At 52.3% G+C, this 19,281-nt stretch overlaps 1 protein-coding gene across 1 annotated transcript in view; it reads right to left on the bottom strand.

Annotated features, from left to right (window-relative positions):
- The window catches only part of DSCAM (DS cell adhesion molecule), a 542,830-nt gene that overhangs the window by 96,906 nt on the left and 426,643 nt on the right, over window positions 1–19,281 (bottom strand). Inside the window, exons 16-17 of the mRNA XM_045852387.1 lie at window positions 16,998–17,165; window positions 8,829–8,899 (exon numbers count right to left, since the gene is read on the bottom strand). Of these exons, the coding sequence (XP_045708343.1) occupies window positions 8,829–8,899; window positions 16,998–17,165 (239 nt within the window). The remainder of the gene's footprint in view (window positions 1–8,828; window positions 8,900–16,997; window positions 17,166–19,281) is intronic.

Raw genomic sequence — 19,281 nt, 5'->3', positions numbered from 1 at the left:
GGGCTCGCAGGGCTCGGCCTGTTCCCTGCAGAGTGGGGGTGGTGGTGACCGACCTGGAGTGGCTCCCTGTAGGTAAAAGGAGCCCTTGGGGGTGGTGGCCTGGCCAAGGAGGGTGGGGCTAACTCAGCAAGGAGGGTGGAGCTAACTCAGCAAAAGGCCACTGAGATGAAGGGAAGGGGACTGTTGACCCAGATCTACTGAGCTCACGCGAGAGGCAGGGTTTTCAAAGGCGGGGGTGGGGGTGGGGGGGAAGGCACTTTGTAAAGGAATAGCGTGCCTCAGCCTGGTCCCAGATTAGTCTTTGTCACTTCCCCTAAGCAGGGTCTGCCCGGAAGGACCGGAGAAGACATGAGGCTCAGAGGGACCCCTGAACGGAGGGGCAGCGTCGACGTCACACCTGGAGAGAGCTCCTCGGTGCCTTCCACGTCTGCCCGGTAGACAGGAAGCTACTGGCGACGTAGTCCAATCCCATGTGGCCGCTCCCCGGCATCATCTCCCTGGTTCGGCGAGGCCGGGTTGACAGATCGTGGGCCCAGAGCCAAGTCTGTTTGGCCCCGTGTTTTAGTGTGGCGCTTGGCTAAGAATGTCTGTAATGTTTAGATTTTCAAACGGTTGCAAAAAAGCAAAAGAGAACAAATATTCTGTGGTGTGTGAACGTCAGACAGGCTTCGGATGTGGGTGTGCCCAAGTGTGGTCCCAATGGGGCCGGGCCACACCCCTCGCCTGTGCACGGGTGCTGCTCCTGTACGAGAATGGCCCAGCTGATTAGTCAGCACACAGACCTGTGACCCACAGAGCTGAAGCTACTCTCTGGCCCTTGGCAGAAACTGTACGCCAGCCCCTTCGGACAGGGTGTTACGGAGCAAAGACACATGCAGAGCACAGTTCAGTGGGCAGGCAGAGGTTGGAGCGTCCAAGAGAGGCCGGGGTTTGGGGCTGAGAGTTTGACAGAGACGGGTCCCCTCTTCCCTGGGAGGGCAACGTTCTGACTTGGGCTCTATCCGAAGAAGAAGGAAGGCTTTTATCATCAGTGGAATTTTGGCCATGGACTCCATATCTGTCGTTTACACCTTAGCGATGATTTAAGCATCGGATGGCATCGCTCCTGTGGCGCTATTTACCTTTGTCTCTTGGCTGTGCTTGGGTAATAAAAGGCATTGGCCGCCTCGACGTGCATGAATGGGAAGTGGGAGAGAAGAACATTGAAAGAGTGTCGAACACACTGCTCTGCCCATCGGGAACATGCTAGAAGCATTTGGACGAGGGAGCATTAGAAAGCGGGGTGGGGCACCCCTGACCTGTGCCCACATACGGATGGAGCTACAGAGTGTGGACAGACCCCTGGGGGGTGACATACGTGTTCCCCAAATCACACTTTCCTTCCTGGGGAATTCTTATTTCTAAAGGTCACTAAGAATATGCCTCCTGAATTCTTCCGTTATCTGCATACAAACAGGACTTATTTCCAACTTCCGATCATGACTGGCAGGGAAGACGAGAATGATGGCATACTTTCAAAAGGCAGCATTGTTTTATTTCCTATGTTTCTGTGATGACTGAAGGCACAAGGAACTTTTATTTTCAGCCTCAGCTTAAAATGTTCAGAAGAATATCCTAGTGGGAGGGCCCCATCGCAGGCACTGAAAAAATGTAAAATCAGCTTTCAAAGTGTTTCATACAAAGGGAAGTTCGGCCTTTAAAAAAAACTATAGGTTTCCTGGAAACAGAGTTGATTACATCTTAGAGCAGGAGGTTACATGCGTTTGCATCAGTGACGTAAACCCGAGAGCACAGATTGTGTGTTTCCTGTTCTGTCCCACGTTAACTGTCCGCACAGCATGCGGAAGCTGGCGCGGGAAGCCCCCTAGGGCAGCGGGCTCACGCCGTGCTGGCTGGCGTTGCTCCTGCAACAGACCCAGAAGAACTTGGTCCAGCCGGTTTGAAATGATGAGAGCAACAGCAGATTGTGTGCCTTGCCTTAGGAGGAATGTGCGCGACAGAGCAGATGTCGTTGGAGGTCTGCGGAATTCTTGGTTAGACATAGATTTTCCTTGATTTTCTTTGTGTTTTTTTTTTTTCACTCTAAACCTGTGCTGTAAGTATTCCCTTATCTACCTCATTTGATTTCTCTGATCTAATGAGAAAAGTCATCAGTGAGTTGGCTTCATGACAGCTAAGCAAGTGAGGCACGTTATTAAATAGCGTGCGTTCGTGCATTCACTCACTGTGTGGATACCGTTCAATGTAGTTACCATCACGCGCAGTTTAACGGTGGAGACTTGTTCTGTGAAACGTTGTTAGGTGATGTCGTTGTTGTGTGAACATCGCAGGACGCACTAACACACACCTGGACAGCACACCCCACTACGCACGCAGGCCGTGTGGCTAGACACCTCCGTGTGTGTGGTTCGTCGTTGACCGAAGCGTCATTCCGCCTTTCTTCGATCTGATCTTCGGATTTGTTCTCCGTGGAGAGTGAGGTCGGTATTTTACGAGAACAGTAAAACTGTACCACAAGGCAGTCTTTTGACGGTGTTTTCTTTTTCACTTACTACCTATCCATCTGCTGTTCGATTATTTAAAATTAAAACTGTATTTATGGGCCAGGCAAGCTTCACACTACTGGCATTTACTGGGGCATCGTTGTTTCCAGAAAGCCCGTGCGGCCCAGAGCTCAGGGGGCGAGCAGCGGGGTGGGGGTCAGAACCTGGGATCCGAGGGACCGACCGACGTGCCCTGAACTGATCTCACGTCCTTCGCCCTCGTGGGTGTCAAGTCTGCGCTACGAGTCGAGTGGAAACAGAATCTGCCTTTCAGATGCGCTGCTATTTGTCGTCTCTGATGTACTGGGAAGGACACCCAGATTGAAACTAGTGAAAAGATTCAAGTTTCAGCAATTACAAGTAGAGGAATCTGCTCAAGGCCACTTTCAGTAGATGGAGAGATCAGACTAATGTCTAATTTTCTTGAAGTCTGAGCCTAAGTCCTTCTCATACTGTGTGAAAGTATTCTTATATGCAATGTACTTGCCATAGATGCATTTAACTTATGCTAGTCCTACTTTATGCAAATGTAATGGCCTATTGTCAAGTTATCTTTTTATAGATACTCTTCATTTTCACTGTAAATATTACATAGTCATATATACGTGATACTGTTTTCATAGCTACAATTACGTGTAGTGTACTTAATAGATGATTAAGACATTTTAATATTATCCTGACCATAAGCAATTTTTACGCTCCTACCCTAACTGTGGAAGTTCATGCTCTTGTGAAATGGGGTGTTGACGCACTAATTCGGGAAAGACCTGTGGCTGGTCGTCACCAACAGTCCTGAGTGGTCTTTTAATTGTAGCCCCATAGTTCCTACTCACCACTCACATTTGCATTTCTGATAATATGTTCCCTAAGCAGAGGGGAAAAGTACCATCCTTGCTCCCTAACTCATTGTAACCGAGTAGTTTGTAACCTCTCTCCTACCCGACCGTCCAGAACAGTATGATGACAAGAGCCTGCCCTACGACATCTTACACAGTGCCAGGCTCACCCAGGCTCCAAGTAGAGCTTTCAGAAGAAGCCACCGGAAAGGACTGCCAACTGATGAATGCAGATGGCCTTGGTCCTGGTCTTTAGTCCAAGTTCAATTTATGCCCTGTCAGGGTTGATTAGCTGGAGAGGGAGAGCCGTTCTACTGGAACTGAACGGAGATATGCTTCCCTGGCTGGGTCCCAGCCAACATCTCTTCCTAGCACACGCGGGTGTCAGACCTGGAGCCCACACGCTTGGCAGCTGAGCTGCTTCCGCAAAGGTGGGCGGCGTCCTGGCCACACTGAATCGGGGAACCAAGGGAACCGCCTGCTGAGGCTGGGAGGCCGGCTGGGGCCCTTGCACAGCAGGCCCTTGGCTCTGCTCTGGGACGGACAGCTGGGGGCCCTGGAGAAGGCCAATCGCACGGCTGACCCAGGAAGGCTAATTGAACGGGCAGATGGAGAGAGATGCGGAATCGAGTCCAAATGAGGCAAATAAGCAAGGAATGGTTTTTTTCAAGGTCTCTGCATATTTTACATATGCACAGAAAAGTAAGATGCAAATAGAGTCAGGTATGACTTTCCAGGGAGTCCAGAGGCTTGTAGAGAAAAAGCTGGCCTTCTGGATGTGAATAATCCGGCATGAAGGTGAACACCGGGAGAGAGTCGTGTGTCTACCGAACAAAATCCACTGCGCTTCCACTGCGGATGCAGTGAACAAGCAAACCGTCCCCTGCACCTCACAGAGCACACGGGACGTCATCCGCACGGACTCAGCGGAGAATGATCCGACCCCACGTGCACGACCAGAAGATTTGGGAAGTTCGGTTTTCCATAGTCCCCTGCCAGAGGGGACAGAGATCTGACTTGTTAAGATAAGAAGGGTTGATAATTCCTTAAATCCTTGTGAGGTGTGTTGGTCATCAGGCTTTTTAATAGAGATGCCATAAATCCAACCCTGGAACTAACCGATGAGGTTCATAAAAGAAATGTGAACTTGCCTAACTTTTTATAGCCTGAGGACTAAAGCGAGCGTTAAAAACTTAGGCAAAATTAATCCAAGGCAGCCCTTGTGGCACATCTCAACTGATGCAGAAACAAAGGGCGTGGATGTGTTCCAGGTACCCCACGGTTAAAGTTGTAATTTGGAGAGAAAATGATAGCAGGTCCAAGTGTAAATTGTGCCTGTTTTCTCTACCTTTAACGGGGCCGGGGAACATTGACAACATGAGGTTGGAAGGACTGGGAAAAGGAATCGGTGCTTGTTGCATCTGACTACGCGCGTGCGCACACACATCTCAGCGTGTCAGTTGCTTAGAAGCCCACAGGGCAGAGTCAGACGGTCTGGGTGGGGGGTCCTCACTCCCATGCCCCTTAGATGTTAGGCGAGTCCTTCCAGCTTCAGGCCCCCCCCCCCCATCCCAAACAGGGTGCATCCGGTGTTCGGACCCAACGGCACAGTGCACGCGGGAGACGGGCGCAGTGCTCGGACCCAACGGCGCAGTGCACGCGGGAGACGGGCGCAGTGCTCGGCAGAGGGCAGAGGGCAGGCGCTCGGAAGGAGGCCTCTCCCGGGAGCCCCGGGACACACCGGCGCCAGAGGGCGCTCCTTTCCCGCCGTGAGTGCCACTTCTTGGAGGCAGAGGGATTTCAGTGTGGGAGCCAAGTGGAGCCCACCGTGTATCAGTCAGCATGGTGGGGGTCACTGGTTTGAAACGGCAGACTTGGCCCTGTCCCCGCCGTTGGAGCTCATTTATTTCCGAGGGACACCCTGGACTGTAAGGCTGCCTCAGGGAGTCGGCATCGTTGGGCATTGTGGAGGTGCGGTGTTCCAGTTACAAGTGTTCTGCAGGTGGCTGAGACTTAGTGACAGTCTGAACACTCGGTACTCATATGCTCTGGAGGTCATGGGTCCCTTCCGCACCGCTGCTTGTTCAGGATAAACTCTCGGCCGGAGGGCGGGCGTCAGGCGGAGGCGCAAGGAAGCGGTGAAGTTATCGTCCGGACTTTCATCCTCGGCCGGCAGTTTCACAATTGTTCCAGCACTGCAATATTTAAGCAGCTGAACGTTTCATAATTCGGGGACAGGCGGCGGCTCTAAAAAAATTCCTCATCTAAAACAAAACATTTGCATCCGTAGGAAAAATATCTCCGCAGTTTTCTGAAGGAGGAGCTTCCGAGGCCGTGCGGTCAGAACCCTCGTACTGCAGGCCTCAGAGAAGGGTGGCACTCCTGACGCGCATGGGAACTCACCCACTCATTCGTTCACTCACTCATTCACTCACTCGTGCAAATGCGCCAGCCACAGGGAACCGAAGGTGAACAGATACCATTCCCTGCCTCCAAGGAGCTCACAGAACAGCAGGGAGACGCAGCCACATGGACGGCAGAAGCCACGTGACGGAAATGGCCCTGAGCCATCACAAAGAGTGAAGGGCAAGACAGAGGGTCAAGCGACTAACTCCGCCTCATGCATGTGCACAGGGAGGGTCGCGCTGGACCGGAGTGTGGAGGAGGCGGGACCGGACAGGTGAGCGCAGGACGTTGTGGACAGTGCGCAGTGACGGAGGAGGAGGAGAGCAGATGCCCGCTGTGGGGACGGGTCTGGTCCCCTATAACTGAGGGAAGGGACAGAGTGACAAACGGGAGACAGGGTGCTGTCGCCTGATGCTGAGTGGCCTCGAGTGTCTTCTGGGTTTTGGGCTCTACTCAGGAGGCACGGGCCTGACTTGATCATTTCAAAATTGGAAACTTTCTTTTGTTGAAAGAACTAACTGAAATATTTAAGCCCTGGCTGGTGCAGCGCAGTGGATTGAGCGCGGGCTGTGAACCAAAGCATCGCAGGTTCGATTCCCAGCCAGGGCACATGCCTGGGTTGCAGGCCACGGCCCTCAGCAACCGCACATTGATGTTTCTCTCTCTCTCTCTCCCTTCCTTCCCTCTCTAAAAATAAATATAAATAAAGAAATCTTTTAAAAAAGAAACATTTAGAAAGGGACGGCCGTTCATTTTGTTCAGCAGAGGGTGCCACGTTATGGAAGCGCTGCTGGTACAGCGACGGTCACGCAAACCTGACATCTCCCTCCGCGTTACGGACGGGCACTGCCCTGACCGTGAGGAGGTTTAGCATGTAAGTGGCTACCTCCCCGCCCAAGCCCCGCAGCTCCTCTCCCTGAAATCGAGTGTCTCTCCGTCAAGCACATCTTTTACCGTGACCTTGAATGAGGGAGTTCCCACCTTAGCCGTTTCCCATACAGTCCCCGGTATTTCCATCCTGGCTGCTGGAGGTGAGGCTCCTTGCTTGTTGGGCTACTGCGATTTCTCCTTATTTTTCTCCTCCCTTCTTTCCCTTTCTTGCCACCTCCTTCCCCAAAATGTAAACCCGGAACGTGTACACATGCGGAACAGGCATACTTTCTGCAGCTCCGATGTTACATGTACTTTACGATGGGTAAGAGCACGCGGTTTGGTGGGATCAGTGACACACTTTCCTCACATAATCAGGCCAACAAATGGGCAGCCCTCACGTCATTTGGTGGTGAGATCAGCCACACACCCGTCTGCATGCCCACAGGCTGGGTGGCAGACACCACTGCGCTGACATCTGTCACCGCTCCGTGAACAGCATCTTAACCATCGGCTCATGATCCGACGGAAGCGAGGCTCCCTTTTAATAGCCCAGGCCATGTCCATCCTTTTGTCATTAAGAAATGTAACTGCAATTTACTGACTTTGCTGCTTTTTAAAAAAAATGGAGACAGAAAGGATGTAGAGCCTTTTAAAGCTTGGAAAGTTCCACGTTTCGTTTGTAAGAACTCTGTGGACAGACGCATCTCTCCAGCAGGACCCAGAAAGCGTCGGGGGCCAGAGCCATCACCGGTCTTTTTCGGGGCAGACACACGAGGGAATGAGGAGGGCACGTGGGTGAAGCTTCAGAGACTCATTCAAGCCGGAGTGAGTCAGCATTTCGTGTGTGGCACGGCGGCCGGGATGCGTGCGGGGTTGGGGCTTGCTGAGCGCCTTTTGTGACACAGTGTGTGATGCTCACAGCGGGCGGATGCGCTCACAAAGATGAACGGCAACCCCTTCCCCGGCCTCGGCCGTGCTGTCTGAGCGGCTGACCACCATGCCACGCTGCCTGCTGGAGCCGCAGCTCGCTGGCTCAAAGGGGCTGGCGGCAGGGTTGTGTGTTAACACCGAAGGGGGGCCCGCCCCTGCCATGAAAACCCTGCCTTCTACAGACACCGGTCACTCAGTGGGAGGGCTGGTGCTCCGAGGAAAAACCCAAGGACGGGTTTGGTTTTGAATGGTTGCAAGAGGCACGCGTCTGGAAGTCCTGGGGCGTCCCTCCGCCCCCATTCTCTGAGTGAGAACACGGGAAAAGGGGGAGGGACGAGGCCAGGTGAAAACGCACGCAGTGCAGGAAATCCAGAATTAGTGAGTCTAGCTTTGACCCGACAATATCACTCCGGGTATGACAGCGCTCGGCTCGACGTAGTTGTCTCTAAGAGCACACTCGGGGTGACAAGTTCCCAAGGCAGGTGTGCCCACCAGGTAAGGAACCCCAGGTAAGCTTCCTGGGGCAGCGATGCCCAACATGCTGGTCAGCGATGAGCTGGCACTGGAATGGGAATCAAGTGTCTTTATCGGGACAGTTTTGCTGTGATTAAAAAAAAAAAAACATCGACCAGACAAAACCGCACGCTGCCTGCTGTCATCTGCGGCCCAAGCTCTCCTCCTCTCCCCGCAACGGCTAGCAAGCCCTCAGCGGCCAGCCTGCATCTGCGGGCCACATTTGGGGACCGCTGCCCAGGATGCCACAGCCTCCACAGCACAGTGCCTGCTGAGGAAATGGGGGGGGCGTACTGGAGGACACAGCTGGTCGGTGGTTCAGGGAGGACTCCCCTCCTTCCTGCCAGCTCAGGGCACTCGCTGTGGCCCCAAGATCTGCCACTCGGGAAAAGCCATCCCCCGGGGGGAGGTCAGCGGTGCAGACACGCCCAGCCTTCCCACTGCTTGTCTGCAGACCGGCACTTCGAGCTCCCTCAGGATTCAAAGAATTAAAACAAGACGCAACTACTGCACTCTCTGCGGAGGTAGACTTTGCTGTAAAACTATTTGAAAGGTGGATATAAATATCAGACTTTCAGAAAAGGGCTTTAAATCTGATTTTGCAACACTGAGTGTTGGTGTCTTGGCATCGTAACACTGAACATGAGTGAAGTACTCCCGCGCGCCCCCCCCCCGCCCCCCGACAGAACACGTGTCAGGAAAGCAAGAGTGTGTGTGCTCAGTTTACCTTCCAGGTGACCCTGATGCTCTGGGACGAGATGGGCTCCAGGTGGACTTCCTGAGGTGGGCCGTCGGGAGCTGAAAGACCGAAACCCACGGGCTGGTTAGGAGTGAGTTCCACAGAGGACCCAAGCCCACCCGGCAGGACGCAGGCCCCGGAGCCGGGCCGTCCATGCACAGGGGCCTGCGTGTTGGGCAGAGACTACACTTTGCCGTGTGTAACACGCACCCATGTTTTGTGTGCACTATACACGGGATTATTATACTCATTATTATACCCGTGGTATGTAATCACTATACCCATGTATAATGTGCAGCCTTATTTTTCCCCTCAAAAATCTGGGCAAAAAGCACGCATCACACATGGAGAATACGGCAAGTCTGGCAGCGTTGCTGCAGGCTAAATTCACCCTGGGCTTTCTCACCCCCGGCAAGAACGCATCTCGGGATGTCCTTGCGTTCGTCCCTGCCACGTCTCTGACAACGTGACTAATGAACACCAAGTGTGAGCAAGTTAATGGCTAAAACAGGGAGCTTATTTTTATAAAACTCTGCCCGTCGTGGCTGTTGAAGACACTTCTCTTTCCCTTTAAGTGTCTTTTAGTGACATGACTTTGCGGCTGACCGGGTTGCTCAGAGTTACTGAGGCAAAAACGAACAAACAAACAAAACCCAAGAAATCGAGATCCTTTTGCCTAAGTCTCTTTGATCGCTTTAGTTCTTATTTTCCAATTAAAAATACTTGTTAACCAGGAGCTGTGGCCACAGATGAAAAAAGCAAAGTTAAAAAAGGAAGTGTGTAACTCACACCCACCTATTTCTATTGGTTGTATGGATTCCAATGACATCCAGTTACAGTCAGTTAGCACGTATTAGAAACGTATTGTGTGCTAAGCACGCAGCGCGGAACTAAGGGATGTAGACCCTTCTCGTCCCCCCGCCCCCTGCCCCCCGCCCCGAGCTCCTGACCTAACCAGGGCGACTGGAGGGCACACAGAGGCCATGACCCAACACAGCAGACACCTGAAAGTCCTCTGAGAAGTGGAAGCAAACGGTGACCCAGGGAGAGACCCCTGTCGGGGAAAACGTGTTTCTGGATCAACGATTTGGGGATGGCAGCCGCACGAAGCCCCTTTCCGTGGACACGGATGCCCCTTCGCAGGAGGGAGAGGGGCACATGGGGCGAGACAGCAGAAGCAGTGAAGGTGAATGCAGTTTGAAGAATTTGCAAGTGAAAGGAAGGTTAGAGGTAAAGGTCCAGTTGGAGAGGGGCAAGGTCAAGGGAAATGCTTTTCTGCTCTCGGGGCAGGAGGAACTGTTGAGCAGGGACACAATGTTCAAAACCGCTCCTTGACGTACGAGGAGGTTGTGTCCGGGTGAACCCAGTGGAAGACGACAGTACCGTAAGAAAATGCACTGAATACCGTGCTGTAGACTGTCCTTGTTCACCCTCGTGAAGTGACGGCGGGGCTCACTGGGGCCGGGCTCCCTGCACCTGCCTGGCACCACCAGAGAGTCACGGGGCATCTCGCTGGCCCGGGGACAGCACACAGTTCAAACTTGGAGGTGTGGTTTCTACGGAACGCACATTGCACATTGCTTTTCCACCCTCGCAAAGTCAAAAAGTTGTAAGTCACACCCTAAGTCGGAGAGAGTCTGTGGTTGCTAAGTTGATGGGCATTTCGATCTTTCTCCCTGAGTTCAAATTCTGACTCGACCACTTAGTAGCTTTTCTGTTTGTTTGTTTTTCCAAGTGACTTCTCTGTGCCTCAGCTCCCTTCTCCATAGGATGGGGTGATAAAATTTACATCATAGCGCACGAAAACCACCTAGAGAAACATGTGGGAGCAGTGGCCAATATAATTAGGAAAACGTTGTTTTTTGGCACTGAATTTTCCACTCTAAATTTCTCAAATATTAAAAGAAAAGCTTTAAATGATAAAAAAGCTAGTCTACTTTCAGAATTTTAGCCTTTCCTTACAGTTCCCAAGCTGTAGTTTTTTCATGGGTACTTACACTCAAAGTTCTTGAAGGAAACGTGTAATACATAGAGAGAACATGGTTTCTCCTTTTTAAAAACAAAACAAAGCCCTGGCTGGCGTAGCTCAGTGGACTGAGTGTGGGCTGGGAACCAAAGTGTCCCAGGTTCGATTCCCAGCCAGGGTACATGCCTGGGTTGCAGGCCATAATCCCCAGCAACTGCACATTGATGTTTCTCTCTCTCCCTCTCTATCTCCCTCCCTTCCCTCTCTAAAAATAAATAAATAAAATCTTAAAAAAAACAATATTTCGCTTTTCCCTCTGGGAGGAGAAGGCTGGAAGTAACTATTAATAATGAATGTGATTTTACAAAACAAATAATCAGTGCATTTCTACAGAAGTTGAAGCTTTTCAAACAGTAGAACAGTGATAGGTGAAAACTCTGTTTATAGTTCCTAATGCCTTTACTAGACAAGGAAACTTTTACTAATTACTTTTGGCTGAAACGACTACGGCGACAGACCCTCGGCAATTGCGGGACCCACGGGTCTCTGCCCTTGTTTCCTCTGCGGGTCGCCCCGGCTGGCCCTGCGCCCCTCCCTCCTGAGCCGGCTCCCCAGTTCCCCACTCGCTCCCCTGACAGCTCTCCGTGGATCTCAGCGGGCCGGCTTCTCTCTCCCTCCCAGTGGGTGGCGTCAAGACTCGGCCTCAGCGGTCTCCTGGCTTCCCCCAGAGTCTTGGAGACCAATCAGTTATCCAATAGGCCACCCCCACCGCCCGCAGTGGCGTTTCTCTCTCTGGCTTTCTCACTGAGGCGTCTGCTGCGTTTCTGCTGTGTGCCGGGTCTGACACCGAGCAAGGGCTGGCGCACAGATGTGGACAGAGATTGGGCCGAGGGACAACTGCATGACCCCACCACCACGTGGTCCTCTCTGACAGAAGTATTGTGGGTGAGGGGAACGTTCTTTGCTTGGCAAGGGAAACGAAGACCGTGTTTAGTGAAAGTCAAAATAAAACCAAGAAGCATTGACACCTAGAGGGTGGAAAAATGAATTCATTTAAGTAACTATGTATCAAATAAATAACTAAGTTATTTAAATTATTGTTTATTGGTCACCTATTATGCGCCCAGCACTGTCCTAGGTATCTGGAATCTAGCAGCGAACAAAACGAGCAAATACTCCTGCCCTTGTGGGGAGGGCCAGAAATAGAGCACAAACAAAATAAAGCAATACATTGTATGGTGTGTTTGGTGGGAATAGATGATATTTTTTAAAAAGCAAAGTGTTAGTGGAGGGAGCGGACCGAGTGTGACAGAGCGGTCTGTGGGCTGAACTTCAAATAATGAAGAAGGTCAGGGTAGGACTCATTGAAAAAATGTTATTCAAGCGAAGATTTGAAGAGGGTATGAAAGGAGGGTGAAGAACAGTTCAGAACAACCACAGAATATTCTGGAATATTCCAGAATATTCCAGGACAGGTGGCAGGAGTACACCTGGCATGAATGAGGGACCTCGAGGAGGTCAGGGATTTGTTTAATCCCCGAGGTCTCTAGACGGAAGCTGGGGAAAGCCGACAGTGCAAGCCGACTGCCGCAGGCTCGGGTCGGGCACCCCGGGTCTTGGTGGGCACACCCCGCACACCTGACTACCCCCTTGAAGAGCGCAGTGGATGTCCCACTTGGCGAACCCACACTGACATTCATGTTTATCAGAACACAAGGGCGATGCCTTTTACTCCTTAGGACCCTCCCCATGCCCCGTCCCCCTCAGCCTCCAGCTTAGCGCACAAGAAACTCTTCTTCCGCACCAGAGCTACTGCTGCGGCATGCGGTGAAGCATGATGCGCACACCATTCGCTTAGCACTGGATGACGCGACCCCTGTGGTGACCCTTCCATAATCCTGACCTTCCGTTCTCTGATGCATCTGTGAAGACGCAGCGGCTTTCCAAGGAGCTCCCCCATAACCGAAATTCCACGTTCTGAGGACAGACTCATAAGGAAAAGGGGGGAGGGATCAGCCACCCAAAACCTGGTCATAGGCACTAAGTGACACGTGACAAGGGCACAGCGGCTGATGGGGAAGCTGATCCAGGGTGAGGGTTAGCTGTGGATGGGACACGCTGACCGGTGTCGCAGAAACCCGGCGTGTCCGTGCACTTCTGGCCCATTAGCAGCTGTTCTCATCCACTCTTGACAGTGCCTCCGCTTTATCTCCCAGCTTCTCCTCTTTGTGGGGCTAAGGGCTGCCGAGGGGAGGTGGAAAGAGTGCGCTAGACGGTGTGATCTCTGCTTCCTGGCTGGGCCCTGAGGTCAAGTGCACTGGGGCATGCTGTAATGCACTTGGGCACGTTCGCATGAAAATGAGCTCAGTGTTACGGAGCTGGAACAATGCTACCTTCCAGCATTAGGTAGGAAGGCTGTGGAAACGGCAGCGGTTCCTTCCCACTGAGCTCTGCGGCGGACGGTATGGCAGGAATCCAGAGCCCAAATGCCCACCGTGGCGAGACCCAAGTTAAGGATCTGTACACCTTTTCTGCACAGGGACAGACAGGCTTTGTTTAGGCTTTGTGAGTCGCATGTGGTCTCTGCCGCATATTCTTCTTTTTCTACCTCTTTTTAAAAGGAAAAAAACCCCCTATTCTTAGCTCAAGAATTAGAAGTGGACTTCAGCCCACAGGATCTAGTGTGCTGATGCCTTCAGTTGAAGAGGGTGGAGGTGGTGGTTAACTGGGGTGTAGGGCTACCCTAAGGGGTAACCACTGTAGACTTAGCTCTAGCGGATTCTTGCCAAATGGGCACTCAAGAGAAATCCAAAATTTAGATTTTGACCCCAAATCTAAAAACCGATTTTAAAAACTGACACCAAATTGGAAAGACTGGTGTAGCAGGAGCAGGCCCAACCCAAACACACCCACGGGCCTGGCCTGCTGTGTGTGCTGCGGCTCTGACCTGGAGCCCGCCGCACCCGTCAGCGCGGGAGGGCATCTCGGCCACAGGCTCAGGCGCTTCCCGGGCCCCTGCTGCAGCTCTGACAGGTGCTCCTCCTCCTTTCTCCTGCCTCTGCGTCCCTCTGCCTTTGGGCCTTACCCTCTGCCTTTCCCTACTTTTCCTGCTTTGTAAGGTCCTTCAAAATTCCAGTGTGGCTTTAATGCACTATATAGTTTTCTCAACAATCACACACACACACACACACACACACACACACGCAGTGCTCATTGTTACACCTATTCTCAGACAACACTGTGAGGCACATTTGTAAATACCCTCCCACATATACTGAGCTGTCTCCCCTGTGCCAGACACACACAACGGGTAGAAACGTAAGTAGCACGTGTTCTATGGAGAAATGACAATATGGCTCGAGGGCCACTGTCAGGAAGATTCCCAATCAGTGCTAGGGGAGGGGGCACTAGTGTCGTCCAGGGAGACTGGAGGAGGCATCACACTGGGGGACACCCTTGACCAGGCTCTTCAAGGAAGTTTAGAACAGGAGGCACAGAACTTGGGGGGCCGTCCGGACAGGGGGCAGCGCCCACGCAGAGGAGGGGGCAGGAAAGGGCGGGCTGGCACTGACCGGGCCATAGGGGGTCCGGTGGAGTTTCACATAGTAGGGTGGGGGACACCCAGGCCTGAACACCTCACGGACCTCGTTTCTCCAGCCAGGTGGGGAGTGAGAGGTGTCCTCAGGTTGCCCAGACTTGGGCACTATATTACCAAAAAAATGGGTGGGTTTCCAGAAGCTTCCACCCAATGATTTTTCACTGTTTGAGAGGTGAGTACTTTACTTATTGACTCAGGTTAGGAAGGGGGACAGCTGGGCTGGGGAATGGTCATCTCGGGGTGGCTCCACCTTTGGGTGTCCCTGCTGGGCAGTGGCAGCAGCAGCCTGTGGCCGCTGCAGGCAGTTCCCGCGAGGGTCTCTTTGGTCGGGGTAGTTGCCCTCTGCTCTCTGTGAGTCTCCCGAGGGAAAACGACCTTTGGATGTCAGCCACACGAACCTATGCGCCGAGACACAGACAGATTCTGTGTCGGAGCTTTCCTTTCTCAAGCCCGCTCCCCTCCTTCGTTTCCCCGCAGCTCCTCTGCACGGCGAGGGAGGGAGGGAGGCTCTGTGGGTCCAAGGCAGCTCCGGCAGCCAAGCGGCTGGCTTCCGGCCGGCCTGTCTGCGAAGGTGCGGGGGGAGCAGCCCTGCAGACCGCCGGCCAGGAGTGGCTGTTCACCTGGCCTCCTGGCTGGGAAGAGGACCGCTGCCATGGCAACTGCCGGCTGCTGCAGAGGTCACCCAGGAAACGGAGTAAAAAGCAGCGACACCATTGGCATTCATGATGGCGGTGGGAAGGCGGCCACAAACCCTAGTTACCTGGAGAAGGTGGTCGGGATGGGGGAGACTTAGGACGGCGGTGAAGAGGAAGAAGGAGAAGGTTGGGCCCTGCATATTTTGAGGGCAGCGTATCGTCCCTAAATATCCAGCGTGATGAAATTCTGGGATGTTGCTATGTTGTTTATATAAATATTTAAATAAGATTCCATTTTTGCAGGAACACGCAAACACTCATTTCCCACTTATTTCTAAGAAATGCAAAGGATTTTTAAAGCTTGGGATTTTGCCCATCTATCCTGTCTGTTTGTGGTAAGAAGGGTAAAGATACCATAATGTCCATGCTGCAGAGGAGAAATCACACGGGGTGTCCAAGTATTAGAATTGGGTCATCTCATCACCCTCCCTTAAAGACAATTTTCAACAACTGTCACATCCCAGGGTTCAGAAATGAGTGCTTACCTGCTGTTTGGGAAGAACTGTGACTGTTAACCTGCTTTCCTGAGGACCGTATTGACTACGCGTTAATGTCAAAAGAGTTAAATCTTACATTTGTTTTGATCCGGAAATTCTACGTCTTGCTACTTAACCTAAGAAAATAGTCTTGAAAGCGGCAGAAGAGGTGCCAGGATGTTCACCGCAGTGGTGTTTGTAACGATGAGAAAATCGACCACGACGGGCAGGCCCAATGACACGGAACTAGTTAAACCAGTGGCGGAGGGGCCACTGCAACTTGCCGACGAGCACTGAAGAGGCAGGCGAGAGTGGGGTCTGTTTGTCATGCCATTAATGAGGGCAACGGAGAAGTGGGTGGCGAAAGGGAAGCCGAGGGCAGCCCTGCCAGATGAAACAAACCTCACGTTGACCCCCGGTCATTTGGGAATGACCGTCGTAACCTTGGGGACAGAGACCTGAGGACCTGGGCCTCAGCCCCCGATTTCTCTGCAGCAGTAAGTAGTGGCTGATTAGCTGTGATCGTTGGCAGGAAAGAAAAGGCTCGCTTTGGGGGCTGGACACTACTTGCCCCCCTAAGAGATGAGCCACGCGTTGGTTCCTTACTTCCCTTTCCCCCGGAAAACCCAATGGGCGGCTGGCTTCCTCCTCTCCTCCTGGTGGGCGGGCTGTCAATCAGCACCATTGCCACTGCCTGATGGCTCGGTCCTCTACAGACCAGTTCATTCCCCGCCCCCCACCCGGCAGCTGTGGGTGGGTCACGGTGTGGAGGGGGGTGTGTGCCTGCATGTCTGTGGGGGGTGAGTGTGGGTGCATCCGTGTGGGGGTGATGAAACAGGTTACAAAGTCGATTTCGTAGATGATATCAACATGCTCATACATAGCCCTAGGTGGTAGGATTATGGAACCTGTTTCGGCTCCTTCAAAATGCTCGTAGAACTATCTTCTAAGTTGTCAATATTGAATATGCCATACTTTGTAATAGGAAAAAAAGCAATAAAGTTCATTACAGAAAATACTGACATTTCTAGTCAATGAAGTAACCTGGACTGCCATCTCCCCAGCCCCCTACCCGGGCATGTTCTTGCCATTCTCTAGTTCAGCCTCCCCCCCGCCCCGGGACAGCTCGGGGCCTTGAGCAAGACGCCCCCTCCCGGCTCTTCTGCCCCCTCCCGGCTCGTCTGGATTCTGTGCGTCCACCCCAAGGAACTACAATCATGGCAAGGCGTTCTTTAACCCTCACTAGATGGCTGGTGGCTTAGGTCTTTCTTTTAAGTCTCGAGCACGACAAGCCCTATTTGAAGGGCAGTGCCTTCCCCGTGGGAGAACACTGGGTGCGTCGGTGGGCCGCGGAGCTCTGCAGAGCTCTCGCCAGACGCCCGATTCGGCATTAACCAAGAGCCTCCAGCGGCGCGCACGCACCTGCCTCGTCCGCGGTGATGGACAGCTCGTTGCTGGGCTCACTCTTGCCAATCCGGTTCTTGGCGTACATGCGGATGCTGTAGGTGGAGGAAGGGTGGATATCAATGATGGTGGCCGAGTTCAGCTGAGGGGAAACATCTTTGGTTCTCTGAGCAGAATCCCAGGAGTCTTTGGGGTTTTGTTTTTCAAAAAAGAAGAGATAGAGATGTGAGTTTTTTTCCTCTGCCTTTGAAAAGTTCACAAGTAGGAATTAAAAACAAAGTTTAAAAAAGGGAGGTCGCAACTCGAGGGGAAATTCTCAGGGCTCTGCTCCCCGTGTTCTGGCAGGAGGGCCATCTGAGGGGGGACGCCGCCGCACACTGATTGTCTAGGTGGTGGGGGGACCAGCGCTGCGGGCACCCGAGTCCGGGGGCTTCGGGGGCCACATGCCAGGCCTACTGGTGGGGACCACAGAGGACCACAGGGGTCCACAGGCGTGACGTGGTGGGAGCTCACGCCGGCGACACAAAACAACAGGTCCAAGCATGCACGGTACAAGACGTCAAAAGGAACTGGGGTTCGGACACCCCTGCACCAAAAAGAAAGTGTATTGGAAAACCAGCAAAACCTTCAGCTGTGCTGGGTCTTTTCCTCCGAATGAAGAGTAGCAAAAATAAAATGCATATACAGAATCAACCTCAGTGTCCAGTATAAACACTGCTCACCAAATGCCTTTCTTAATTCCTACTTTTGAAATGATTTAGTCTCAGATCCTTTACCGTAGGCATGACTTTTCAGACACAGCTAATGTGAAAGGTGGCCCATGCCTCCTATAAGAGTTACCATTGAATACGTGACAATGTGCACCTGCTGATTTTATGGCTTCAGCCAATCATGAGAGCGTCAGGAAGTGATTCCTGTTTCAGAAAGAGTCTGGGCAGGTGCTCATTGGGGTGGGTGGTCAGGAGATATTGTCTGTTGTAGAAAAAAGAACCCCCTCAGATGGAGGACAGAGAGGGTGCTCACACCACCCCCCCCCCGACACCCCAGGGTCCTCTTGCATGTGATGGGCACAGTTGTAAGAGTTTCATTGAGATTCTGTGTTCCCTGCAGGATTTTAAGTCCCAGGAGGGCAGAGAGCACACTTGCCATGTTCAATGCCTCCCCCTAGTGTGCATATGAGCCTGACCAATAATAAATGCATGTTTAACAGATGAATAAGTAAATGGCAGATACACAGACCTCTTGGTCCTGGGAGCGACCCCACAGCCCTTCCCACAGGAGTGGTGACTACAGAGGTTTGGGGGACTTCTCTGTGCAGAGGGAACCAGAAACGCAAGAGATTTTCTGGACTCCTGGAAAAAATGTGGCCTCAAGCCTACCTTTGCCCTCACTTTTCAGGGAATAGGACATAATAGAAGCTCATAACTAATATTCCCATTCAAAGATAAAGTATCATTTGGGTCAAGAGATCGGAGGTGGACAAACATGACGTAAGAAGAAAAGATGGTGCCAACAGTCAACGGAAGAGGAAGACAAGGCGACTCCCTAGAGGACGAAGGAGGGGTAGGGATGCTCATACCAATGAAATGGCACATAAGAGGAGCCCTTGTCCAAAGAAGGAAAGCCGGACCTTCTGGAGAAGACATCTAGGACAAGAGAGAAGAAGCCCAGACACAGTAAGATGCAAGATGCAGAGGAAGTTGCTAAGGAGCTCCAGAGGCTCATCTCCTGCAGTGGGCAATGGTTCTGCCCAGGGCAACACGGAGGCTTCTGGGCCTGGCAGCGCCAATAAAGACACAGCCATCCTACTGGAGGTTGTGTGTGGGAGGTGGCTGAGAGCCTGAAGAGGAGACATATGACTATCTACTAACCACCTCCTCCCACCGACCAACTGATACGGATAGCCCACAGGGAAGGGGCCAAGGTGGGCGGTGCTGGCCAGGGCGTGAAAGGTCCTTAGACCAGGGGCTGTGTTTCCAACTTCTTCCTTGAAGTGACTGCACTTTGAAAGAGCGAGCTGATTTCAATGATCATGATTACAGAATGTGGTTCAAAGCAACACAGGATGAACTTTTAGCTAAAGGTCAGGGAGATGAGGAAGATTGCGTTCCCCTGATGGATTTCAGAATTGCTGAATGGAGAAAGTGGATCTAGTTAAAATCCTCCAACACACTCTAGCAAATTATATGGCCTCGGAGGAGGGATAAAAACAGGGTGGCAACTACGCGGAGAAGAGTCAGGAGGGGGACGTCTCAGGGGCCAATGCGCAAACAGGCAGGTTGTGGGTAATTAAGAGTGCACT

This window comes from Phyllostomus hastatus, unplaced genomic scaffold (assembly GCF_019186645.2).
Source record: "Phyllostomus hastatus isolate PE091 unplaced genomic scaffold, TTU_PhHast_1.1 phas_contig_948, whole genome shotgun sequence".
NCBI lineage: Eukaryota > Metazoa > Chordata > Mammalia > Chiroptera > Phyllostomidae > Phyllostomus > Phyllostomus hastatus.
The sequence above is the reverse complement of the archived record's forward strand: the minus strand, read 5'-3'. Positions and strand labels throughout refer to the sequence as shown.